General features: G+C 39.5%; 1 protein-coding gene across 1 annotated transcript; it reads right to left on the bottom strand.

Moving 5' to 3' along the window:
* Positions 1-573: 573 nt before the first annotated feature.
* Positions 574-27,039, bottom strand: frmpd4 (FERM and PDZ domain containing 4). Its single transcript, XM_053328691.1, has 17 exons — positions 26,999-27,039; positions 19,847-19,963; positions 12,403-12,563; positions 12,004-12,106; positions 10,853-10,898; positions 9,831-9,935; positions 8,729-8,836; positions 8,462-8,593; positions 7,482-7,601; positions 7,111-7,247; positions 6,683-6,809; positions 6,314-6,403; positions 6,027-6,209; positions 5,727-5,859; positions 4,673-5,644; positions 2,928-4,118; positions 574-1,784 (listed from the first exon to the last, which is right to left on the bottom strand). Exons 1-17 carry the CDS (start codon positions 27,037-27,039, stop codon positions 574-576), a joined length of 4,977 nt encoding a protein of 1,658 aa, XP_053184666.1.
* Between the last annotated feature and the right edge of the window lie 821 nt (positions 27,040-27,860).

Raw genomic sequence — 27,860 nt, 5'->3', positions numbered from 1 at the left:
ACAAAGGATCATTGGAGATAACACTTTTGAAAAGTTTTAATCTCTTTAATGATGTTGACAAAAAATAACAGGAAAGTACTGTGTCCATGTGGAAATTATTCATTAACTTAAGGTGAATCCAGCAAATGCAAAACCAGCAAAAAGTTACGTATACATATACGTTACTTTAATTTGATCATGTCTTGTGCAATGATTTGTCTAGAGCTTTATATAGTATATGCATTTCTTTAACGTAATATATATTTTTTACAGTTTATAAACAAGAATACTAATAAGGTTGTGATATTCTACATGTTAAGCCTCTAATATAACCAATAAACCATTAAAGTAATCCTTATCATGTAATATCAGATAATATATTTGGGAGGAGGGTTGTATGCTTCTTCATAGAGGCCTTAATATAATCTATTTAAAACTTTAATGATTCATATAATTTTGTTTTTACTTTACATAATAAAATATAGTGTACACAAGGCAAGATTTTTTTCTTCTACAGCAGTTCACATTGGTTATAAAACCCATGTCTCTTATGTATGGCTTTGAAATCAATAATCAGAACAAAATTACAACAGTTCATTTGTTGAGCAGTGTTTTCAGTGAGTGAGTTAGTGTGGTTATAATAGCAGACATGGTGGCAGAGTGATGTGTCAATGCATTCACACTTTGATCACTGGGGGACCTTCCTGAGGCCGCCTCTGCAGCTTTCAGCAGACACACGTAGTTCATGACGACCTCATCCACCTTGGCCACCACCTCGCGTCGCTCGCTCTCAGTGCTCAGGCCTTCCACTAGTGACATGCAGGCTTGCGTTAGGCAGCAGAGTGTGTGGAAGCTGTGTGTCAGAGTGAGCAGCAACTCCTCTGGGCTGCTGTACTCCTCGGCCATCTGACTGCAGGCGCCGCTCAGCACTTTGGCCTGCATGAAAAGCAGCTGAGAGATTGTCTCCATGTCAGCCTCATTGACCTTTGACTTTTCACCTTTGGATGAATGACCCACACTGGAACGCACCACACTGATCATCTCTAAGGCATCCTTTCGTGCGACTGCGAACCCTGTGTGGAGGCTATAGGTTTTTCCCTTCATTGAATTTACACAATCTAACCTTGCCTCGAGGCTCATGTCCTTTCTAGCGGTGACCATGTTACTCTGCTTAGCTTTCAAGGCAGTGTTTTCCCTGCCACTTGAGCTGACAGAGAATAGAAGCTGTGAGGGCTTCCTTCTTTCACCATCATCACCATCAGTGTTTTTCTTTCTTCGTAGGAAGCAGTGACTGAACGGCCCATGGCACCTCCACGCACCTGTATCCAACCTCAGCACTGTCGACTCTGGCAGCATGGAGGCTCCTATAGATAGCCCTCTACGTGATGAATTGGAGGCAACTGAACCCTGGGACAAACTCTTGGGCATGGTTTTGGCAGAGAATATCCTCTGTAATTTTTGGGGATCTCGAGACTGTAAATTCTCACCACCACTCTTCCCTGTAAGTGTGGCTTTGGTCTTCTCTAACAGTGCTTCTAAGCTCCTGGAACTTGGCATTATGGTACTCCAGCTCCTCCTGAGCATCCGAACCCGACATGGCTTCCTGAGGCTGCCTGTCATGGGGTCACAAGAAAATCCACTTGAAGGGAAAACCAGGGCGTGTGGTTTGGGCTCGGGACCGACCTGTGTTAGCGTCCTGGGCTCTGTGCTACTTTGTAATGATGATGGTGACATGATTGTGGTGGTGGTCTCATTACAGAGAGCTAAAGATGACTCTTCCCCAACCGTCTTCAGCTGTGTGCAAGCTACACTAGGGGTAGTAGGAAAACAAAGAGAACTGTTAAGCATCTACCTGACAACACATATTCATAACATTTTTGCATTCATTAGACTCTTACTTATTAACATAGATAAAGCTTAAATAGAAAATGCATCTGAATTCAACTGCTAGTTAGTTCCTGAATAATTAAATTGATGAAAAGAGCAAAAGTGACATTTTAAGCGAATAGTTCAACTTTTTTGGATTTCTTGCTGAAAGTTAGATGAGAAGATCAATATCACTCTCATACAGTATGTGTCTGTTCAATATGAAGCTTGAGCCAGCAAATAGTTTGCTTAGCTTAGCATGAGGATGGGTAACAAGGCAATATCTGCCTACCAGCAACACTAAAGCTTGCTAATTAACAGGCTATGTCTTTGGTATATCTGGTTTTAGGGGAAGCCACGTGTAGGACTATTTCTAGGCAGGGTGGTTCCCTGTCAACCACATAGTGACAACATGACACTTAAGTCACTTTCCCAGTAAAACTATGTCTTGTTGTTTTTCACTTCCCCCTGTTTCTAGTCTTTTCTAGCTAGCGTTTCTAGCTAAGCTAACCAGCTGCTGGCTCGGTTTTGAATTAACAGACATGGTAGGGGCATCGATTGTCTCATCTAATTTGGATCAAGAAAGTGAATAAATGCATTGCAGGTTAAAAAAAAAGAAAATAAAATAAAGACAGGAGTGTATTTTAAAGGGCTATTCACACAAATCATAAAGCACATTATCCCCTTACATTTACTGGTCTTGAGAGCTCTGTGGAGGTGCCATTAAAAAAAAATAATCTATGTGTCCTTGTTATAACATGTCCCTCAATGTTAAATAAAATATAGTGTGGACAGGTTGCAAAGGGAATACTTTCTCAGAAGAAAGTAGTTATACAACATATTGAGGCCTTGGGGACTGTCAGAAGGTTATTGTTTCTGAAAACACATTTTGTTGTTGGATTTTTAAAACTGTTAATGTGAGCACCACAAACCAGGGAAGGAAATGAGGTATAACTCTCAGAGACTGATTTCTCAAAACCCAGGCAAAACCACCCAAATGTATTTGTTGTAATGTTTATAACTTCCTTTTATCTACTTACACAGACACAGATTGCAGGGAGCACCCTCCTGTTTAGTTTTACCTGTGGTTTCTTTTATCTTGGGCATTCTGTGACTGCTATCCCGTGTAATCCCAAACCCAGGCTCAGCACTGGTAGCTGCATGGATTTTCCTCAGCAGGGTGGGGTCCATGGGGTGACTGGCCTTCCCTTGGCTTGGAGGCCCATAAGCTTTCTCCTCAGTAGTCACATAGCTCAGCCCCTTGAGAGAGGACTCCGACAGTACATGCATATTGTCTGTGGCACAAAGGGGAGAATCCATTGGAGTGACACAGCTGCTGCTGCCTGTGCTACAACCAGCGTCTATAGAGGAACATTGTGAACTTTGGAGAGAATGAACCCCTTCGCTTTGTATTGATGACATGCGCTTGCTCGCATGGTATTCATATAACCGAGCAACGTCTTGCTCTGATGCTGGAATCTTAATTTGCTGCTGCTCATTATCCTGTGAAGAGACATCTCCTTTGGACAGGGAGCGGAGATGGGCATTTAGCGGTTGGCTTCTTTCATCTGAGTCCTGTTTCTCTCCCTTTACTGTCAGCCTCTCTGCGTGGGAAGCCTGTGACTCATTCACACATTCTGTAGCGAGATTCTCTGCCATTTTGTTTCCGGGCACTCTCTGCTGCCATTTTTGATGCCTGTCTTTAAAGTGAGTTCGCCCCAGATCAAGTTGATTCATGTAATAGGAATCCCTCACAGTGAAGGCGTTATACTTTCCAACAAGATGAGGGGGCTCCTCTTTAGCTGAGTCTTGAGAGGTCACGTGGGCTCTGTCAGAGGATTCACAGGTGTCTCGTTGGATCTTGCTCTCTGCCTCTCTCTGCTTTCCTCTCTGCCTGCTCATCACTGAGCCCATGTGCATCTTAGTGAAGTATTCACTAACTGATTTTATTTCCATTGTCTCTGGCTCCATCTCACCGCCATCTGAGTGGAAAATCTGGGAGGAGGTGACAGCAGATGATTTTGCCTCCTCTTCATGATGCTCTTGGGGGTTGTGGTGCATGGCTCCCGCTCCACCATCATTAGGCACAGTGGCCTCTGTCTTTTCCTCATTCATGGCGTGGTATCCTTCTGTCATGGCTACATGCATCCTCAGGTGGTTGTCTGAGTGTCTTTGAGCAGTGGCCAGCTCTGAGCTCTCTGTCATCTCAGAGGAGTTTGTCTCGTTGCCAGAATCTGATGACTCAGGACTAAATGCACGTGATATTTCTACACCTGTGTACCACAGAAAGACAAACAGCTCATTAACAACTTCCTCTGAGGCACAAGAAAAATATCACAGATTATGGAATGACTTAAATATAGTTATTGGTTAAGACAGTGTAAGTTAGCATGTAATTCAGAGAAGGAAACTGACAATAAAAAATATCAATCAAAACATTCCACCTAAAATTAAAATCTAATTATAGCATCTATAAAATGTTCATAGACAATATATAACTTGATATTAACATGCTGTAGCTATTTGAAATTTTATGTTTTCAGCTTTTTCTATATTAGCAACAAGCATCTGACATTGTGCAGTATGTGGATGATAAAACGTACAAATGATAATAAGAAACATGACATCATGACAAAATGATTGATATAGTAATGAACATAAACACTGTTTGAATGCTCAAATGAATGAAGAAATACTCACACAAATGGAAACATAGAACAAAATGGGCTTTATTGAAAAAAAAAAAATCAACAACAACAAATCAAAAGTGAATGGCTGGAGCAAGTGTGGTGTTAATGAATGAACGTTACAATAGTGTAAGGAGAACCTGCGCTACTCTCTGACTGTGCAGGACTCTGTTCCTCAGATGCAGCGAGGGCCTCAAGTGCCTGTAAAGTGGACACCACTGCATCGTCTAGAGGCTCCCCATGACCCTCTGCTCCTTGGGTGGGCACTGAATCTATGAGAGACACTGGGATATCATTGCAGGCCCCTTGGGCCCGAATCCCGGCCCCCAGCTGCTCCTCTTCATCAGAGCTGTCCCTGAAGCCAGGAGGAGGAGCAGCGATGGCCAGGTTAAGAGAGTGCAGCAGCACATCATTGTCCTCCTCGTCATTACCCTCTGGAGGTGGAGGAAGGGAGGTCAAGTCAATGATATCATCGCTGGACCCTGAGAGTGAGAGTAATGAAGTCTTGTCAATGTCACTCATCACTGTGTCCTCCTCACAGCTGATGTCATCCTCATCCTCTGCATCATCTGTTGTCTCTGCATAGCAAATGTCATGCAGCAGCGGCTCCTCGATGCATTCAGTAGGACCAAAGATTTTGGTGGAGTACTGATATCCGTCTTCAATGGCATCCATCATCTTATAGTCCTCCTCGAGGCGCCTGTACATAGGGCTGTGATTGTCTAAAATCTCTGGACTTTCATCCATCAGTCTCTGGTAGCCCAGATTTTGGGGGTTTACACTGTCTAAGGGAGGATCTCCAAATATAAAGGAGACTTTTGCACTCCTGGAGGAGTCTTGGGGTTTGGGCCTTGGGACGTTGAGGTAAGTTTGGGTGTAAGGGATTCTGCAGCAATCCACTCTCTCTGCCATGTGCATTGAGTGCTGAGGCTGGTGGATCTCAGTTATGTAGACTGGTTGGCCTTCACATCTCCCGTGGGCGAGGTATTCACACTCCTGGTCAGAATAATCTTGGCTGCACCTCTGGTTATTTCTATCTTCAAAACCTTTATGGGGTGTACTGTATGTACACTCAATGGCCTGGTAGTTCTGCTTTATTCTTGCTGCATGGCCTGCAAAGACAAACCAAAACATGAACATAGGGCTACTTAAAAACAGTATTGATGAGTCATCTTGTGATTGTTTCAGACATACTTGTTTCCATACTGTTTGTGTTTTTGGCCACATTGAAGATGGAGCGGCGAGAGTCCACCAGTAATCTATAGTAGCCAGCAGTCAAACAGGCCAGATTCATTGCATCAACAGACTCCATTAAGAGAGTGATGGGCTGTGAAAGATGCAGATAAGCAGATGACAATAAATGGGAGAGCAGGGCTGTAGAATGAGGTTATAATGACTGCTGAACAAGATTGGTGTTTTCAGGGTAACACCACAGAAAATATTCATAAAATCAGTCAGAACATGCTTTCATTTTAAAAGGGCAGGTTTGTTAACCTTTACGTCCAGAACATGGAGTTCCACTCTGACCCTGCTGTCATCTTCTGTATACATCTCAATGCGGTTGACATGACTGAAATCAGCAAGAAGTGCCACCAGGTTTGTTTTGGTGTTAATCACGTGGCTGATGCCATATTTGGGTCCCACCAGCAAAGTCACTTCTGTGTGCTTCTCGCCTTGCTGTAAAAGAGAGAGTCAGGACAAATGTTATTTCCTCCTTGCATATTGAACATGATAATTTTTTGGTATCATAAAATGTGAGTTAAAAAGATGATTTCACTCACAATTAGTGTGGATTTAAACACCCGTCCACCATATAGCCTCAAGTCACTGAGATACTTTAGATAATGGACCTTTGCCTGCAAGGCAGTCAGCTGCAATGGAGAGGAAACAAGTGACATGACATTAAATACAATTGGAAATAATTTAAGTGAGGTATTCGCCACAAAATGTACTGTCCAAACAAGTTAATGTTTAAAAGAACACGCAAAAAACAAACACTGCAGCATTATCTGTTTTAAAACTTAACCATCCACTAGGTGGTAGTCATGAGTATTTTCAAAGGCTGTGCAAGGCCAAGAGAAAGAGATGGAGAAAAACACTGTTGGTATAGAGAGGTGAAGAGAGAAAGAGGAAGGGGTGACACACTTTACCTTTTTACCAGGTGGGACCAGGTTCTGGTTGGTTTTGAGGATGTGAGTGAGAGCTTTTTTGATGTTCTTCTCTTTCATGCTTGACAGCACTGCAGGGGGCAGGAACAATGCCAGACCCCACTCCTTCCTGTGGACATGCAATTTATAAAGATTAGAGAATGTCACTCAATCACTGTGAAAAACAGTGAAGTCATCATTCTTGATCAATTTACTTCACCCAGATGTAGTGCATTGATTAACTGACAGGCTACAATCCGAATCATTAACTAACCAGCAGGGATGTATCATCTAGCACTACAGCATTTAAGCCTTACTAGTCTCTTCTATAGCTGGAATACACCATTGGAAACAACAAAATGGCTCTGTAGTTGAAAGTGATGCCACTAATTCCAGCCTACATGGTACAATGTGAAACCCAGTGGACTTACTCAATATACTTGAGGGAAACTTTCTGAGACTGCTTGGTATTGATGGTTAGAATATACATTTGCAGGGCAGCCAGACGGAGGGCTGTGTCGTATTTCAGCTCTGACCCAAATCTCTCCAATACCACATCATTACAGCTCTGGAGGGAGGACAGGAGGAGGTTATACTTCAGTCTCATTCATGACATTCAAGACAACAACACACCTACAGCAACAGGTTGCTAAGGCCAACATTAGACTAAAGTCTAGACTAGGTCCAGGTTGTAAAGTATTTTTTGCTGTGTTTCTTTAAAAAAAAGAAAGAAAACGAAATGTACTTTCACCATAAACTAGAATGTACAACTTCATGTGCTGCTTCATCTGCTGATATTCACCTGGACATAGAGGTACTCAAACGCCACTGCGTCTCTCCTAAGCAGGTCCACAGGATCCTTTGGGACAAAAGTGATTCGAAAAAAGCACTTCATCTTGTGTGACCCTGGCCTCTGTGTCACCTAGAGAACAATTGAAAGATAAGGTGGGTCCCATTAGGTCTGAAAGTTCTTCACATTTTTTAAGATTTCTCTTTCAAATGAGTAGGTACAGTGCTTTGCATGCAAAATGTAATATTAACTTTCCATAGGATTGATGTGCAATAAATGTCAAATCATGAAGTCTGTCAGGGTTATTACAGTGATCATAGAGATTGAAGGAATAGTTTGTCATTTTAGGAAGTATGTTTATTTGCTTTTTTGCTGAAAGTCAGATGAGAAGATTGATCTGTCTAAAATGAAGCCAGATAGTTTAGCTTAGCATAAAGAATGAAAGCAGAGAGAAACAGCTAGCCTGGATCTGTCCAAAGGTAACAAAATCTTTCTACAGCACATCTAAAGATTACTAATTAAGATATTATATTTCATTTGTTAAATCTGTACAAAACTGAAGTGTAAAAACACGAAGTTGAGCCTTTCTTAGAGGACTTCTTCTTAGCCAGGAGCAGTGACTTCCCAGACTCTGCCATCACTGTGAAGTTTCCAGGCAACTAGTGAAGCTTCCAGGAAGTTGGCCAAGAAATATTTTAACTCATAATTCCCTGTTAAACCGCAAATTGGCTTTTTATGTTTATGTGTTTATGTCATGTTTAAGGTAACATCATCTGGCATCATCCTTTTTAATTAAATGGTCAGGTAGGAGCACAGTATTAATCTTCTCATCTAACAGTCTTCAAGAATGATTATTTCTAATTAGTAACTATCATCTATAACATGTTTAATTTACAACCAGTAGCACTGATAAAAAGAAGGGTGTCATGTCTATTATTCAACTGCCTCTCTACTGTTAAGTAGTTGAGTAGCAGTGAAGAGAGCTGTCTCACCTGAGTTAGCATCTCCTGCTCATGCAGGAGCATGAGTTTACTGGCAGATCCTTCAGCTCTTTGCTCCAGCATCAGAGAGAAGTGTTCAATGCTCTTAATGGATAGCTTCTCTTGCAGGGTCAAGATGACATCCTTTCACATAGACATAGTAGTTAATACAACTTGCACAGTGCAACTGTATGAATAACATTCAACATTTAAACTGTACATCACTTTAGATTACGCAACTGCATTTCATAGTGAAGCAAAGTTCGTTCCAGCACCTACCTTAATGGATGTGTTGCTGTCAAATCTAAATGATTTAGTCTGCCCATTCTCCAGGTACACTTTCAGAACATTTGGCATAAAAAGAAGGGAGTTGTCCTTCACAGTTTCCTGAGGATAGAATGAAAAACATTTGATCAACACATCTCACTTTTTCAAACTGAAAGTTGTTTATGTACAGCAGTTAAAGAGTATCAGTGGGAGTTGGGGTAGAAAATTCTGTAATTAAAAGACTGCTGGGAGGAAAACACTGCACATTCAAGGACTCAATATGAAAGTGATTTAGAAGATTAAAGGAACAGTTCTTCATTTTGGGAAATACACGTATTTGTTGTCTTCCTAAGATGAGAAGATTGATACCACTTTATTTGTATGGTAAATAAGAGACTGGAAACAGGGAAACAGCTTGCCTGGCTCTGTCCAAGGATAACAAACTCTGCCTGCCAGCATCTCTAAAGCTCACTAATTAACACATTATATCACATTTTTACAATATGAATTTTGTACAGAATAAAAAAGAATATATAAAGTGTTAATAAGCGTTAGATGTGCTGGTGGGCAGCATGGCTTGCTATTTTACCATTTCAAATCCTGAGAGTGAGCTTATTTAGCCATTTCTTGATTGTACTGTAGCTTCATATTTAACAGATGCTGTATGAGAGTCATATTGATCTTCCCATGTAACTCTCAGTAAGAAAGCAAAAAGTGAATGTCAAGCTATTTCGTTAAACATGTATATGTGACATTACATTTATGTTCCATTCAGCAGACATAGTAGTGAAAGTCCAGTACGTAAAACTGATTACTGGATTATTCTTCTCTGAGTGACACATCTAACAAATCAGGGAAGCTTTCTGTGAGTGTCTCTCTTTTTCTGTCAATCATACCCACATGCTGTCTATTTCATTCCCAGTAATGGTACAATGATGAAAAGAAAGGAGAGGTGTGTTTTTTTCAAATCCTGCATGTCTTCATGGTACAGTTGATTACTCAGATTTCTATCTTGTATTAGCGTATCTTCTCTATTCTGGCTTTAGCAGCTGCTATCGTCTCCTGTTATGAACCTTGATGTGTACTGAATGAATCATTGTAGAGTATGACTTACAGGGACCTGGCCATTAATGATGACCTCTTCAGCGAAGCGGACTTTAACAGGATTAGTCTTTAACTTCGCCTTTTTGGCTGCACTGATGAATGCCGATTTAGGTGACTTTTGGAGGGAAAGAAGGAAAAACACAACAAAAGGACAATCAGTTCCTTCAGTGATGAGTCTTTTTTTATTTTATTAGCTCCACACAATTCAAGAACATGTACGGTAATTGGAACACAACAAGCTCCCATTTCTCCACTCTGTGGTGATGCAATTAAGGCGGCTCTGTGTAAGGGCATAAGAGGGATGACACCCTCACTGCCGGTATGTCATTGAGGCTACCTGGTAAACTGAAGCAGTTACAGGCTGGATTATAAGAGCTGCTTGGTCTTCTGTATATTATGGGACACTACACCCATGTTTTTATTCTGTAAATCAAATTCTTATTCAAGTTTAGCTGATTGTTAAGTGGCTGTTCTTGAAAGACTCCAATGATTAATTGAAATGCTTGGTGAATGGATGTATTTAGATATTAGAGCTTTAGGAAATGTTGTATGGTATAAAACACTTTAATTATTGTTACAGACTATAGGGAATTATCAGACTTCATCGTTTCAATCCTGCCACAGAAAAAACAGCATATATGTTATATGGTCTATTTTTAGTGGGAAACCAAGCATAATTCAATTACCACTGACTCTTTATGTGAACTGTAAATGAAGGCTGAATATATGCTCTTGGCACTGTGTTATCACCATCTGGTGCTCCGTGGCTAGTAAATGTTGATGTAGCAGGTTTATCTGAGGTCTTGCAAGGATCTGACGTTACAACATGAGAAGGCTTGGAAAGACTGCAGTAATTCAACTCCCTTTGAGTTAGCCGGGCTCTTACAGTCAAATACAGCATTACTGATAAAGTGCCAGCACAAGCATATGGCATGATTAATGACTGCTTTCATAGATTTAACAAAATAATCAGCTCTAAAGACATAGACAGCCCATTGGATTGTACTTTATTTCATTCATAGAGGAACTTACTGGGTACGGCTGAACAACAGTCAGCAATATGGATTCCTTGCAGCTCCTGCAGGAAAGACAATACAAAATATACAAACATTTTTAATGAGATACATTTTAATAAAATGTTTAAAGAGACAAAAAAAACCCACTGGGATTAAAGGAAATCTAGAAATATTTCAATTGTCTTAGAACCAAATATTGTTATTTTTGAGACATCAGCAGGAGGAACATTGTGTCCCAGGGATGCTCCTGGCAGCCCTCTCTTGCCTGCAGAGACAGAGCTCATTCAAGGCAACAGGAGTTGTGAAGGAGTGGCCACATAGGCACCCTGTACTAATCTACTGTTTACAGACTGCAGCACAGGTCACACAAGGACCAAACTCACAGCCAGTCACTCAGCTGTGTCAGTGATATGAATCTAATGAAATGCAAGATGCAATCATGGTGCATAGAGCAGATGGCAACAAGAATATACCATTTCTATCCAGCTAACTTTTTTTTTTATATAAAAGGAAACGTAAACACAGAATACTTATTCAGGATAGAAAGCTGCAGTATTTTTCCAGATCTTTGGCCATCAACTGTATTATAAACTGTAAACTGAGATTTAAAAAGATAGTTTAATTATTTGTATAGTTTTGATTAGATCACATTGTGCTACAAAGGTGAAGTATAGTGCCTATAAAACATATTCACTTCCAATGGAAGTTTTGTCATTTTATAACATTAAATTATATGGGATTTAATGTGACATTTTTGACACTGACATTTTCTTGTATCCATCCCCTGACTTGAGCTTCTGCATTGGAGTGCTCTTTTGTCATCATGGCATAGGTTTTGGTAGGTTTTGCCTCACTTGTAAAACTTATTGGCTGCAATAGTTATGATTTTTGTGTCCCCTATTAAAAGGAATGGCTGGCTATGTAAACATTTTGTAAAATGTAATTAACTGAAATAACTTTTTTGAAATCAGTTTTCATTTTGACATTAAACAGATATTCCCCCTGTAGTGTCAAAAAAAACATTAAATCTACTTTGATTCAGTATTGTAAGACACTAAATCATGAAACCTTCTGAGAGGGTTGAATACTTTTAATAGGCACTGTACAACTATGAACAACAGGTTCAACAACAGGCAAATGGCATCTCACCTTAGTGTGTTGTCATACCTGACAAGGTCAATTACCCTCTCCCTGGGTGCTGAACTGACTGGCTCATCATTAATCATGATGATCTCGTCCCCTGGGATCAGCTTGCCTTCTGATGGACCTCCTGCCAACACACCAAACAACACATGAGTGGTACAAACTGCTCACAGGCATACTATCTTTCTTAATTTTCTCAGTTTCATGTGTTGTGGCTCAAGGCTCTAATGAATGCTTACTCACTGAGTGCTGTAATAATCAATGAATCATCAACATAAACTACAGCCTGAGTGGGTTTTCCTTTTTCTTTTCTGGCTTCATTTTTAGAAGGATTTCATCTCCTTCGGGGATCGTGTTGATAATTGTTATGGATTGTATGAGTCACATTTATATTAAAGCTACTGTACAGCTGGGTCATTTTACCTGGTGTGACTGAGCGGACCACCACAGGTTTCTCACTGCCTGCCACAAAGCCAAAGCCAAGGACTGGATCTCGTCTCATCTCCACCTTCCGGGGCGCTGGTGGCACAAATTTGTCTCCGTCCAGGCGAACCTCCTCCAGGGAGCTGCTCTGGGAGATGTGACTGTGAGAATGATAAACATGAATATGAAATGTTTTTGTCATCATGTTAGATTGTTCTTGTGATATTCTAGCACTGCATTTGTTCTGTCTCAAATGTCAGTGTTAAAAGTTAAAGTGTTATAATAACTTGAAAATGGAAATGGACTTATCTGTTAAGTATTGAAAACACACTGATAAATCAAACATAAACAGATTGATCGATAAATAGATACATATAGTTTTTCTTGTGACCAAATCCTTGTAATGTTTTAAGACAGGATGCCAGATATTGTTTTGAAATATTAAACTAGTGCAATGCTGCAAAAATAGAACATGTGGGTAATGGTAATCAAGCTCCAATGCTGTACTCTCACATTGCAGGCTGTGTGATCTGTATAATTTAGCAAGAAGCATTTACTGTTTACTATAGTAACCACACTGCTATGTGCTAGAGGACATGCTTTTGCCTTGCCATATTAATACTAATGCAGGACATATATGATCTTGAAATCCTCTGACTGCATGAGTTTGAGATTTGCTTTCTCTATGGCTATAAGATTCCTGCCATCCTCACCGTAAAATTGAACCTTATGTGAACCTTTACTTTAGTTACGCTAATCAATATATTTTCCAACGTCCTTGCAGCACAGTTATTATTCCATTTGGCCTCTTGAGGTCAAAAATGTGCACATACTGCATATAGCTCCCACATATCGTGATCAGAGTTTTGCAGTCTTTCTCTCCTCTCTCTGCAAAAGCAGCAGCAGCCCCGTATGGGGCCAACAATGTTGGTTAATTAAAGCTGTGGGCCTGGGCAGACAATGTGTAATTCACAGTTATTCTTGACACATGTTCTAGTCACCACTAAATACTAACAATTAATCTTTCATGGCACAAAGACACAGTGCGATCTGTCAATCGCAGTCCCAATACCACTGTAAAGACAACAAAAACAAAGGAGACAAAATGTTCAAAGCAGAGTGATTGTCAGCTCATATTTGAGGAGGATTTAACATCTTTTTTTCAGAGCAGAACAAAAAAACTTGTTTTCTGCAATTAGGACAAAAAATGCAGCTGATTAATGGATAACAAACGATAACAGAAGACAACATTTAGATTCATTTTTTCAGCGTTTATGTTTTGTTGTTGTTGTAATATCAGTCCTGAACTGAACATGGACCCAATTTCTATGATGGTCTCACATTTACATTTTGAGAACTGAGAACATGTACGTCCATAACAGACATAGTCCTTAAATACTCCTTAATCCAAATGAAAAGAAGAAATAATTAAAGACAAAGTAAGATAAATATTTTAGCAAGACTGTAAAGATTGACTTTACCAGCCAATTATAGTATAACAAGGCATTTATTATTGAGAGTGGGGTAGGTCCACAGCACATATTAACATTTTAAAGGGACAGTTCACCTCAAAATCAAAAAGTAGTACTATTGGGCACGCAGGTGGTCGAGTGGTTAGAGCGCATGCCATATATGCAGCCGACTCCGGTTCGAATCTCGATCAGAGGTCCTTTGCTGCATGTCACACCCCCCTCTCTCCCATGTTTCCTGTCTGTCTACTGTTGAGTAAAGGCGTCTATGCCAACAAAATCTATTTAAAAAGTAGTACTATCTTGATTATTTTGGTGTGAGATACTGAACCACACCCACCAACCATGAGTAGATGCACGCTTTCGCCTGCACATTGAGATGGTTCATGGTTGTAGTTCAGTAGAAAGAAAATGGTTCCTACATGAAACTGCTCACAACAAGGTCTGTGGATATTCTGAGTATTCAGGTTATATTTCCTGGAAAAAGACATTGCTTTTGCAGTTTTTCAAAACGTATCCTTTTTGCCATCCAGTTTCAACTGCTTCAAATTTCACTAACGTTGTACTTAGCCCTCTGCCCACTCCCTTGTTGTGATATGTGTGATTTTATCTTGCAAGAGGGAAGGAATAATCAGAAAGACACTTGCATAACATTATGGCAAAATGATAACTTGTAATTAGACTACAGTTGTGTATTACTTACATTGCAAAGAAATAAGCACGCTTCCTGGGAAAATCTCATCTTTATGTAAAAGTAAATACTATGTCTTTGTGTAATAAAAGAATCCAGTGGATATTTTGCATTAGCTGACTGCCACACAGATGCCGAAAGGAGCGATCCAATCTTATATTTGTTTGTGTGCTACTATTTCAATTTAAACGATAGTCTGTGCTAATTGAATATCTGGATATTATGCAGAGGCCACACTACATGTATTTGCAATCAGGATATTATCCTCTTTTATTTCCATTAAAAATTACACAACCTCATGGCTTCCATGGGGGAGCTTGGTAACACATCTGCAGTAAGGTGTGATCATAAACAAAAGCAGCATCTTCTCTCTGTGCATTCAAATCATATTAAAGTAGAGTGCAATGTACAGTATATACATTATTTTGGTTGTATATCTATAGAGTTTATATGAATAATATTTATTCAGAATCAAATGCTCAGGTTTTAAAAAAATCCCCTAAACATATTAAATAAACAAACCGCTGTCTCTCATATCTTTCAAAAATGCCTTTACCCCTTCAATGTTTGTACTTCTGCAAATATGTAAAGCAATTGTGTTCACTACAACAACATTGTTAAAGTCATTAAAGAACATTTTTAAAAATGGCTGTGAGATTTTCCTCACTGAGTCATCACAACAACTCTAGAAAAGCTTGCTCATTCTCTCTCTCTCTCTCTGTCTCTCTCTATCTCTCACACACACACACTGATTCATTTTAATACATGCATTCATTGTGCTGTACTAAAATGGAGAGAGTATGCACAAAGTATGGGCAAAACGGAATAGATAACAATGGTTGGAGGACATATGACAGGGGTACCAAAACAATTCCAAAGCCTTTTAACAATCATTTTGCTTCTCCATTAAAAATGAATTGGTTGATACAGTTAAATAATCACAGAGCGCTCTGGTTTCACTGCAGTGTGGCACAGTGGTCTGTGCTGGTGGAAAAGCAGTGGCGGTATGTGCAAAGCCTGCAGTAACAAGACTGAAAAAGTGGGGCTAATTAAAATTAATGAGCAGGGTTGGCTTTGCCTGCACCAGCATGTCAACTGCTGATATAATGAAACTCATCACAGTTTAACAAAACTTTACTGAGATCCATCTGCCTCTGCAATAAGAAAATCATATGTATCTAAGGTCATCTTAGGAGAAACATTAGTTTAACAGTGCATTACCATGTGCAGCAAAAGTAAGAACTAAATAAATGTAAAATGTACTGCATCTTTGATTGGCCATCTTTCTGGAAGCTGCTGAAGGGCACCTGTGTCAGAGTCGTGTTAAGTTACCTCTGATGAAAACATTACTTTACTGCTACATATTAAAAGCTTTTACATGACAAAACAACAGACTTTTCTTATTAAGAATTTATAGGAAATCAAACATGTTCCTCACTTCGTGCTTCGTGCTTCGTTAGTAGCAGTAAAAATCAATCAACACTACAAAATACAGAGTTATTTGGAGCTCTTTGTTCAGCAAATCAGAAATAATGCAGGGAGGAATAGTTCAAGCACAAACAGCTACAGTGATGATGATGTTTGTTGAAGAGCTGCAGACGACCAGTACACCTCCAACAGGTGAACAATTTATTTTACATAATGTGCCATGGAATGCAAAAAAACACTCACAGCGTGCCAGCTCAACTCGAGTCATGACTCGGCATGACTACCCCCCAAAAAATGTAAAATGCTATAATGTGAACAGAGCAGTGAACTCAATGCTCGTGAGTGTAGCACCAAGTGAGCCATGTTGAAGCAGCCTTTCAGAACAGCAGTAACAAGACATTACTTCTGAGCTTTGTCTAAAATATGCTTTAAGAAAACAAGAGTGAAAATCAAATCTTTGTACAGTGACACTCGCACCAGTATTTTTTTTGCTGCTCATTTCCTTGCATTTTGTTAACTGTGCAGCTCACACTGTGGCTTTTGATTGCTGTTTAGAGTGTTGTAGAGCTACAGTAGCAGCTAATGGGTATGATTAGGGACCATTAGATGCATGGCTGTCTGCACAATGGGAAGCAAGCCATGTTTAGCAGGTGGCCATGCTGGGGAGAACACAGTACTCTTCCTGAATGCACAGGTCCATATGGTTTAAATTTGTGCAATCTGTTGAGTTTGTCATTTGAGAGATAAGATACACAAATGCAAGATAAATGTGTCCAAGCATGCATATTTAGAAATTTAAATTGAAAGTGTTCAGTCTAGTAATATTTATTGCGAGTTATCATAGAATGACAAAATGTTACATGATATGCATTGTATTAAATCCATATGAAAGAGATTTCTGATTTTATTATTTGGATAATAAATGTGAGTAAAACAAGGTGTCACTTCAAGAGGCATTGCAATAAATAATTATAGATTTCAAGAAGCTGAGGGAACCATTAAAATAAACATGAGTAGTCTCTGCCTCTTGGGTGGACGCGTTCCTGTGCCACTGGAATAATGTTGCACTTGAGTGATTCATTATAATCAAATATTTAATTGATACATTTAGAAAACAGTTCTTAAATGATGATGCAGTGTTGTTAAAAGAAGAAAATAATAATCCATTTGATATTCTGGCCTCTAGTCTCTGTTAGTACGTTTAGTTTACATGTGTTCTTCTGTTTGCTGATCCGCACCACCTGGCTGACTGCATCGATCCAGATGTGGGTGTGTTATTAAATATTCTGCATTTTCTTTCTTCTCTGGATTCAATGCAGAGACTGACAGTTCATCTGATATTACAATAATATAACGGTGGTGAAAGCATCAAATTAAGATGAATTTGGATAAGCTCATAAGCTAAAAGTCCAATACACAGGACAGAGAAAGATCATGGAATTATTTAAAAATATTATAGACATGGTAAAAATTATACATAAGAATGTAAAATATTTTAAGCTAACTATAACATCAAACCCTGTAAGGTGTGTACTAAGTTCATGAATATTATAGACACATTGATCTAATGAAGTCATTTTTCTTTTTTCAAGACAGATATATTTCTTAAGGGGACTAATTATGCTTTTTCTTATTTTCAGTCATAATATAAATATATAAAATGTTATAGTGTCAGATGTTCATTAGATGTGGCTATTGTGTCAAATAATAAAAAAATAATAATCGGTTAACATTTTTTCTACTTTGATGCTGAGCTGATGTCGACTCATGTTTGATTTTATTCATAGGATTTTATTCATATTCATTGGAGCAGGTTATATTTGTCCTGCCTGTACTCACAGCCTTTATTTATCGGTATATTTCTGCTGTGTCACTTCGCCTTCTGATGGTTCTGAGCGACAACATTGAATCTGCTAAACTTATCTAATGGAAATCTAGGTTTATTAAGTGTAATAAAAGCTTTGATGAAATTTGAGACCTGGTGGAGCCACCACTTTGACATTCTTGTGTATTGTAAATAGAGAACATCTTTCCATCTCATGAATTACTATTAAGCATTAAGAATTAGTTGATCCAACCAATTTGACAAGAAGTTAAATTTGTTCTGTTCTGATGATATTGATCAACTCTATTGAATATTGTTACAGCAATCCCTACACTACATGTAATCTCTTAAAGGGGATCCATTATGCTCATTCCCAGCTCAATATGTTTATTCTGGAACTCCACTGGAGTAGCTTTGCACAATACAGTTAAAAAAAACCTCTTTATTTATCTTATATCGGACCTTTATGTAGCCCTTCAGTTCAGTCTCTGTCTCTTAACAAGTAGTCATACCCACTGTCTCTTTAAGGCCACCCTCCCAATGAGCCCACTCTGTTCTGATTTGCCAGCTTCAGGAACTTTAATGAGGGGGTAGCACATATCAGTTGAGTTAAGTTGCTGTCCATGCAAACCCACCATTTCCTGTTTTACTACTAACCTAACCCTAACCCTACATCAGTTCCGTTTGAAAGTAGAAAAACCAATGTTGAAAAGTGAGCATTTAAAGCAGTCTGAGGTTGGTGCTTTTTGCTCACACGGATTCCTTTTACTTATGTTTACCTCATTATTTGAAATTTGGCCAGATTCAATACGAAAATCAGACATTGTATAAATACATTATGTATCTATAATGTATAATGTACAATGTAGCGTATGTATATACATTGCATTGACTGAAAATAAGGAAAAACATTATAGGTCCCCTTTAAGCACTATGTGTCACACTGTAAATATTAAATGGTTGCTGCTTTATTCATGTGTTGCTGTCACGCAGATGAGACATGTGTTCCTTTGGAAAACACAACAATCTACTATCAGCACCCTGCAGCCTTGACAAACTCAGATGGCCACTGACAGTCAGAGAAACAGGCATTTGATTATTCATGAGTCTTCCTCAAATTTAGAAAGCTAAAGCTGGAGCCAAAACAGCCCCCATGATCTGCCTCATCCAGACACACTGCATCCAGCACTTTCACTGCTCCTTACTTCTTATATAACTCCACTGACATCACGCTTCTCATGCTATAACCCATGTGTGACAAGTGCTCACCTCCTATTCAGTATATCATTCAAATATATGAATATATATGAATATATATATATATATATATATATATATATATGTACACTAGAGATGCACCTAGAATAATATAAAAATGATTGTGCATGAGTATATGTTAAAATCCATTATGATAGATATTCAATGGCAAGAAGTAACAATCCAGTAAATACATTGAAAAAACTGTCTGAGTAGCTCACAAAGGCTCCTATATTTTTAGATCTAGTATGAATGTATATTGCACATCTCTGGTGAAAGAGACCAGCCCAGACAAATCTACAGAACACAAGCAAACACTCACTTGTTACATTAGAAACAAATGCACACATACAAGAACCAGCAAAGAGTTAATTTTTACCTGCCTGTACGGATTTCCAGAAGTGCCAGTTACAAAGGATTAATCACGCTGATAACGCTGTAACGCAAGCAGCATCCTTAAGGAACGTGCAGACCCTCAGATCAAAACAGGTCCCTGAACAGGTAACATATCTTCAGCAGCAGTGTACAAACACACTCTCTCAATAGCCCTCTTCTGCATTTGGGAGACTGCATGAGGAGTATTGTGGGTGTGTGAGAGAGTGAGAGTAGGCATGGGCAGAGTGTGCGCAGCAGTGGAGGGAACAGAGAATCAGTATTCTGAATGCACAGATGGAGACAGTGACGTGGCTGGAATAATCACAGGTTTGTGAAGCATCGGAAACATCTGGGACAGAGGGAGCTCTCCCTCCGTTTCTTTAAACACAGGGCACTTACTTGATGTAGCAGTCACGCCCCTCTCTATTAGTGCCCATGTCCCATCCATTGGGGGGTCCCTGCGAAGCACTCCAGGTCCCTGAAGGGGGGGGCCAGCCTGAGGATTTGGTCCTGTGGCTGCAGTGGAAGAAAGGGGAGAGAAATCAAGTATTGATCAATTTCATATCATCCTTTCAAAATTGTTTTCATTAAAACCTACTTGCATGACACCTGCAGAAAATAGAAACTCTAATAAGTTCAGGTGGTTCAGAGTATAGCTCCTAATTACTATCTAACTGCAAGATAATAATCGCCACAGAGATATCTGAATCATAATGGAAATAAATGACTTGTGGGCTGAGGCGATTCAACCCAAGTGATAAGGGAACGCCTGATTCCAGTGTGATCAACAATGTTCTATAGTCACAGTTCACTCAGCGAATACAAATCAAATTAATTACATAAGCTAGACACACAGGCGGAGTTGTCATGCCTCACTCTTGTGCTTTGAGAGGCATGAAATTGGTTTTATTTCTAGATGTCAGCACATCCTTTATAAAAGAAAGCCCAGAGGAACTCTCTTAGAAAGTACTTATTTGATTTGCTCAATGCCAAGGCGACTTGATATAGTTTAGCAGAGAATACAACCAGCTATAACCATTGTTTACAAAACTATCAATTGTAGCCTACTGTGTGAAAGACAGCAAGAATCTAGATCTCAATTTTATCCGATTTTCTCACTTTACCATTAAAACATAATTAGCCGTTTCCCTGTGCTACAAGTTGGCAGAGTTCAGGTATTTAGAGAAGTAATTGGTTAAATGTTTTCATCTGTCTTTTTTGTCTGCACTCCCCTTCCTTGTCTTTCCTTTATCTCTGTCTTTGTGTCTGCACACTGGTGATGCTATGAAAGCGGTGGCAGCAAGTTATGTCACTTCAAAGGCTTGTCTGCCGTGTAACAGGGCCCTTCGCATTCATTATTCAAAGCTTCTTTTTCTTTCCCTCTAAATGTTCCCCCAGTTACTGTACTGATGATTATAAAGTGTGTGCAGTGGGCTTGTATCTGTGTGAGTGTGTGTGCTCGTGACCATATATGTCTGTATTTGCACACGTGTATGTTTCATGAGATATGAATAAAATATTGCCAGCTCATCGGCCTAAAGTTGTTAAGCCATCAAATGCAGCTAGCTGCAAAATAATAAAACCAAAGCTAAAACACAGTTCTGGGCTCACTTTAACTTAGGTAAAGTCACCTAATCGCTACAGTAATTAAATCATAATTGATTGAAAACAGTTTTTGCATATTTATTGCAATTTATTATAAGTTTAACTCTGAACAACAGGAAGCAATCTGATTTCTTCCCCAATACAGCAGTGTGTTTGGGGGATATTAGTGTTTCCACACAGATATGGATTTATTTGACCTACAGTGCATTAGCCGGGAGCAGGCCTCAATGGTGTATATTTAGAACACATTTCCTGCAGCTCAAATGATGTGTGTGGACACAACTGGATACTGTCTGACACTGTTGGAGCCATGTTCACCTCATTGAGACCCTCCATTTCAGCATCTCAGTTCAAGCTAACAACCACGTCAACATAAGTAGTGTTCAATGTTGCATATCGCACAGGTCAACGGTTTGTAGCATATGAATACTGTTTTATAATGATATTATTTTCCAGGATAGCAGTGATATGTTTAAGGGTTCTCCAAATGTCTAAAGCATTACAGAACATGTTGTACTTACATTTTCAGATGATGTGCCTTCAAAGTATATTCCACAACTGACAAATTGTCCCACAAAATCCATTTTCCTGTTTTTTTGTATTGATGGCACAGTCATAGATACTGTGATCTTTGATTTCTTTTGTCTGCAGGCGCAAGGTGCATTATGCCATTGAGTCGCAGCACTCCAGCTTATAGAGATGCTGAAAAGGTTCACCCACTGGTGGACAGTGAAACTGATCTTCCTCAGTTAGCATAAATAAATGATGCCTGCATAGTCACATTGGACTAAGTAATCGAGCGTCAAGTGGGTAAGCCATGCTGCACAATTCATGAACAAGTTACCCAAGAGTCAGAAAGAGGACAATTAGGAGAAGTTGGAGGCAAATGTTGGTTCCCAAAGGAATTCTCCAAAGACAAATTGCACTAAAACTGCAAAATGCATGACAACTTTTTTGTATTTTGCACATCTCTTAGGATTTTGCTGACTTTACTATTCAAAAGAAACAAAGAAGTAAGCAGTTAAAAGGGATTCATCTTTCATAAAAATAACCATCAGTAAGTACGTTGCAAATACATGCAAGTTTAAGCCCTTGCTTGCACAGCAACTTCACAGTTTTATTATCTAAATTAGAAAACAATTTTATTTAAATACTTAATTTAATTTCTTAATATTTTAATAGAGATGAAAAGTGACAATAGTCTACCATTCAAATTAATCAGTTACTTGGATTTGGAAGATATTACTTTAATTGTAGTGTGTGACAGATGGGGAAAAGATCACTTTACAGTCCTTCATAAAAATTGCATGAATAATGTGATCCTTGCTTTATCACAGTAGTTCACTTTCGCTTTCATCTCTCTGAATGCAGACTAGTCGTAAGGAAGCATACTGCTGTGTTATGAAGGCTGTAATCCTGTTAATGTAGACAGTAACTATGCATTATAGACAAGCCACGGCTAAGAAAAGCACATCCTAACACAGACACTCAAGTTAGTCTGAATAATTCACATCGATAATCGCCATGAGGGTTGGCTATATGAAACCTCACTCTGGCACCACAGGACCTTTACACATTGAGGGGTGAAGAAGTACATATATTTTTTCATGGGACAATGAGAAGGTCATTTCCTTTGAGAAAACTATGTGAAAAGTGTTATATGATGGTTGCATGGTAGCAAAATGTTACTGGCATTTATGTGCTGATTGCCAGAGGACTCTTCTTATGGCTTGTATGCCTCTTTCCCAGCGTACATTGGGCTTGAGGCTGGGAAATAACCCCTGACATACCCAGAGAGCCATATTAATCTCAATTTTCCTTTAGTTATGCCATCATGAATCACATTATTCTCTTCTACAGTAGGCGATTTGGTGTGTATCATTGAATATAGGGGTTCAATCTCACAGGATAGTCTACATTAGCAAACCATTCCCTTTTTCAGAGCAACATTCACTGCTACTGCTGCATGAACACACACATACATACATATGCACACGCACACACACAGAAACACACAGAAACTACAAAAGTAGTTGAAAGTACATTCAAAGACAGAACAATTCTCTTTATAGTCTTTATGAATTTTTTGTATCCACTGCATGAATAATGAGCTCTGTGAGCTGTCTCATCAGTCCATTACACTATTGTCAATCACTGAACACTCAATTCTTCTCATTCAAATAAAAACAAAAGGTACATATTTGCTCTCCTTGTGTGATGGGGGTGGGACTGTGGGACGAAGTACTGAGATACATGGTTAAGAGGCCATGATGCTGCTCTTGAGTTTAACAGAGTCATTTATGCAGAGCTAGACCACTAATGTGATTCTGTTTGGATATGAAATGTGGAGAGAAAGCAGATGAGATGACCATCTCCTGGGAGGAGGCCGGAGAGTGTAGCAGAGAAGTGGCTCAGACAGAGAGGAACCTCTTTGATTAAAGGCCTTATTCCTCTGCTCATCTTAGACTGCCTCCATCCTTTTGAGGGCAGAGAGGCACTGCCTTTTGTTTCAGAAAAAAACAAAAAACAGTTGCCCCTTGCTTGACTTCTTGAACCACCTCCTTAGCTGTAATGCTTTTGTCAACATGACAGCACAATAGAACATGGTCCAGTCCACTATTTACATTGTGCACTGCTATTCATACATCACTGTTAAAATGAAAGCTGTCAGTGATTTGAAATATATTGCTGAATGTAGCAGCAGTAGCTTAGTCTCATGCTCATTTTCTGTCTTATTCTGTGACTATATCTCATGGTAAGACCACTTTACATTATGCTCATTTGACATTAGATAAGAACACACTGTGTTTCATTTGATATTCAACAAACCACTTGCATATCAGCCAAACAATGATAACACAATCATCGCATTAACCAAATCACACACTATGGGTGACTATACATCACCACATATGGAGACATTATGCAGTGATACTGAAATTCTTTACAGAAGAACACTTGCTTCAAGATAAGAGTGTCTATTTTTCTCCATTATTCCAACTGAATACTGTATTTGTCTTTGGGAACACTGATATTGTTGCCATGGGCAACCACACTATCCTGAGCAGCTCTCTGGTGCCTCTGTATAGAAAGGTTTTTCGTTAGTTAATCTCCACTGGGTAGGAATAAAACTGCATCTTGGAAGCAGCCCACCCACTATGATCCTTCTGCTATTTAGCAGAGAGTAAGTGAGCCTCAGTCCTTCTGTCTTTAGTTTACCTGTAAATAAGAAAACACACAATCTCACTCATTTGCTACTCAGTGAAACCAGGAGATATAAACTGCAGGCCCATCTTTAACATAGAAAATATAGTAAATAAATCAGAAATGTCCCTTCTTTTGCACTTCTATGCACTGCATTTTCCTCAGGCCTCATTTGCTCCAGAATGCTCTATGTAAAACTTCAACCAAATATAGTGATGAACTTACCCTGTGGGCACTTAACCAGACTTGGATTCTCCGGCACCTCATTGTGCTATGCACTGCTTTTATGCTAAAAGCTCTAAAGGACAGAACAAAGTAAATGGTTGCCTGAGACCTCATCCACAAGCCAGCTGGCTCCCATTCCTGACCCTGAGCCATTTCTGATCTACTCTTCCCCAGAGCTTCTGATTTGAACAGCTAAGTATGACAGATCTTTTAGTCGTTGTGTACTCTGATGAACATTTAGGCTAATCAATTTGTGTCCAGACCAGTGATTTCCTGTGCAAAAAGTTTGCGGTCAAAACATGCCGAACAATGACTCACATAATAGGTTTTTCAAATAAACAAAGCCCAGAATGAATCAAGTGAGCAGCAACAGCAGAAAGCCATGCAGTTCAACCACATTTTATTGAACCTTCCATATTATTCATGTTACTCAAGAAAAAATCACAACAATAGCATTCAGTAAAAAAAAACATTTCCAATCACACATTTGATGAACACAGCTGTGTTTTATATAAGGGCGACTAAAAATAGTTGCATCAACGCATAATGACAAATAATCTAGATTTCTTTTATGCATGCAATGCAAGCATGCTCAGCAATCACCTAGACACGTTTAATCAACCTCATTGAGTCAGGTAATCACTGTGGTTGTGATAATTGACACTTTCTACATAAATATGGGATGTTCTAGCTCATCATCATGTCAGTGCTGTTACCATTTATACCTCCCACCGTGTGTACTGAAAGTGTGACAGCTAAGTTATCCCAAAGTGCTACATGGGAAGATCAAAACAGAGCAGCTCATACACCTTCTGCCAAATGACTCAAACTTGCCTTTTCAGATTAGATGGTGAGAGTTAGATATATTTCAATAAAAGAACAGGAATGTGAAAATCTTGATTCAAACACAACAAGGAATAAAGGAAATGAAAGCAGGAACATGTGTTTCTTTCTCACAACCGAGACATCTGGGGGTGTTGTAAGGCAGGCAGGAGGAAGAGACAATGAGAGGAAGCGTTGCCTTTCTTGTAGAGCTCTGAAATACATACAGTGGCTTTCTCTGTAAAATGGTCTGTCAATCTCAGCAAAATAGCATCCGCTGACTTAAATTCTTGCTGGCAGCTGAGAGGGAAAAAACAAAAAAATGCCACTGTAGCAGTGGTACCTCGTAATCAGGGATAGCATTGTGTGGCATTATTAACAGTGACAGGATGCAATGACGTCTGTGGTCCACTGGGAGCTGCATCATGAATGCTGCTATGGAGGGATACTAACTGGGAAACAACACTCTTGTCATCTGATGGAAAATCCCTTCTACCTGTCTGCTTTCCTACATTAAAGTAAAAAAAGAAGAAAAAAACCCCCCTTTCATTTACGTATACAAAGAATACAGAGGTGCAATATTATGTGCAATATTATCTGTCAATATTAGTCTCCACACTATTTAAACTGCAGTGATTTGCTTTAGTTTTGCTAATGTATTTCTCTAAAAAATAAATAAAATAACATTATTACCATTGCAGTCTGCTGATGACTCATGAAATCCACCGAATGGGCATTTTTTGACACATATACAGTTTCTGATTTAATACTTCCCATTTTTGATCAGTTGTTCCCACCATTAGGGGTCTGTGGTGTTGCTGATGGAGCCAAATCCCCTAGGAGGATTACTATCCACTGGGGCAGATCAACTCAATCTAGCAGACCCATGGGTGCATAAGGTGAGGTGTCTGCCCTGGCAATGAATGAATTCCTCAGGCTTGTTAGCATACCATATACTTCCCATCACTTATAAAGAAACAAACAAAGCCTATTTTAGTTTTCTCTCACACTTAAATTTACCATATGAAGAAAAAAGAAAACTACAGTGTGGGTTTGCAATGTCTTCCCTTTTTTAAAGTTTATATTGTATAACAGAAATCTTTCAACTTCATCTTCTTGTTCTGTTTAGAGCCATGGGTATGTGAACTTGACCACTCATCTTAAATGAGCAACCAATGACATATCACAATCAGTTATTCATGTAAGGAAGACATGTTTTATACTGCCACAATACATCCCTAATTTGAATTCATTTAAATTCATTCATATGGACCTTTAACTGAAGTGATTAAAAATAATTTAATAATTTTCTCTGTTGTTTCATACCATATATGGTTCCATGACATTTAAAAACCCCACACATAAAGCAACAAACTGCAATGGCCGTCTGCAGTATAACATACTTATGAAGTTATATACAGACATTTTCGATACATGAACTGCATCAGCTTCTGCATCCACCCCCCCCCCCCCCTCCCATCTCCCTCACTTGCTCATTCATTTCACATCATACATGACTGCACAACTTATTCTCTTGAGCAATCGATAACTCAGCATTTTTAATGACCGTGCCCCACATGTGATTCCAGTGTGGCTCTGTAAATCATGCCTATGAACATACAAAACACTGCCTTTTACAGAAGGGAACAGCACATACAGTACACAGACATACACGGCAGCATCCACCGGACTCACCCTGACAGCTTTGGCATCTTCACAAAGCTGAACACATCCATGTGTGCAGCACACTGCAGTGAAGGCTACAAATCTACCATCTACTTCACTCCAGCTCCATTGTCCCACACTGTCTTTGGCAGCGGGGAATAAATAATTCAGAAAAAAAAGTGGAGCTTCCACAAGTCAGGTGGAGAGATTAGTCCTGTTGTCTGGGCTTCTGCATGGCTGAGTGATTGCTGTGTCCTCGCCTCAGCAGCGCAAATCCACAGCCCATGGAAAAGGATCTGGCAGTGCAGCTTCCCCCGGTTACATCCTTCAAAGCATGCCTCTGTTAGCTGCGCTAAGCCACCTTCATTTAATTTCCATCGCGGTGGAATGATGTGCGGGAGCCGCACAGTAACAACAGCTTTGGAGAGAGACAGAGAGAGCCAGAGCGAGGGGCAGAGGGAGGGAGGGACAGAGGTGGTGGGAGATGAGAGAAGAGAGAGGAAAGAGGAATGTGAAAAGATGTTGTGCGTGCATGTGTGTGTGTATGTGTGTGTGTACGCGTGCATATGGGAGCAGGGACCACAAGAATTACTACTAAAGGAATCAGCCAGCTTCCCAGAATTCCCAACAGACCAGTCTCATCAATCCTCAACCATGAGGTGTGTTGTCAGAGAGCAGGAAAAGGTTGAAAGGGATGAGACAGATGAAGGGACAGAGACAGACTGCATGATGTACTCACAATGTGGGTTAAAAAGCAAAAGAGGAGCAGCTGGAGAGACAGGAGGACCTAATGTGTCCCCTCCCCAGCTGAGGTCTGTGCCTCAAAGCTGCACATTAGGATGCCCATACTGTACACTGGGTTGGTTTTTGACCTTTCACAACAGTTTAGTTG

This window comes from Scomber japonicus, chromosome 11 (genome assembly GCF_027409825.1).
Source record: "Scomber japonicus isolate fScoJap1 chromosome 11, fScoJap1.pri, whole genome shotgun sequence".
In the NCBI taxonomy this organism is placed as follows: Eukaryota; Metazoa; Chordata; class Actinopteri; order Scombriformes; family Scombridae; genus Scomber; species Scomber japonicus.
Note: the sequence above shows the minus strand (reverse complement) of the source record. Positions and strands in the feature narration are given on the sequence as shown.

Excerpts from the sequence above, each read along its gene's own strand:
- frmpd4 (XM_053328691.1), bottom strand. The coding sequence starts at position 27,039 with ATGGATGTGTTCAGCTTTGTGAAGATGCCAAAGCTGTCAGG. Across the intron at positions 5,645-5,726 it reads CACAAACAGTATGGAAACAA|GCCATGCAGCAAGAATAAAG; the intron begins GTATGTCTGAAA and ends TTGTCTTTGCAG. Across the intron at positions 4,119-4,672 it reads ACAGTCAGAGAGTAGCGCAG|GTGTAGAAATATCACGTGCA; the intron begins GTTCTCCTTACA and ends TGTGGTACACAG.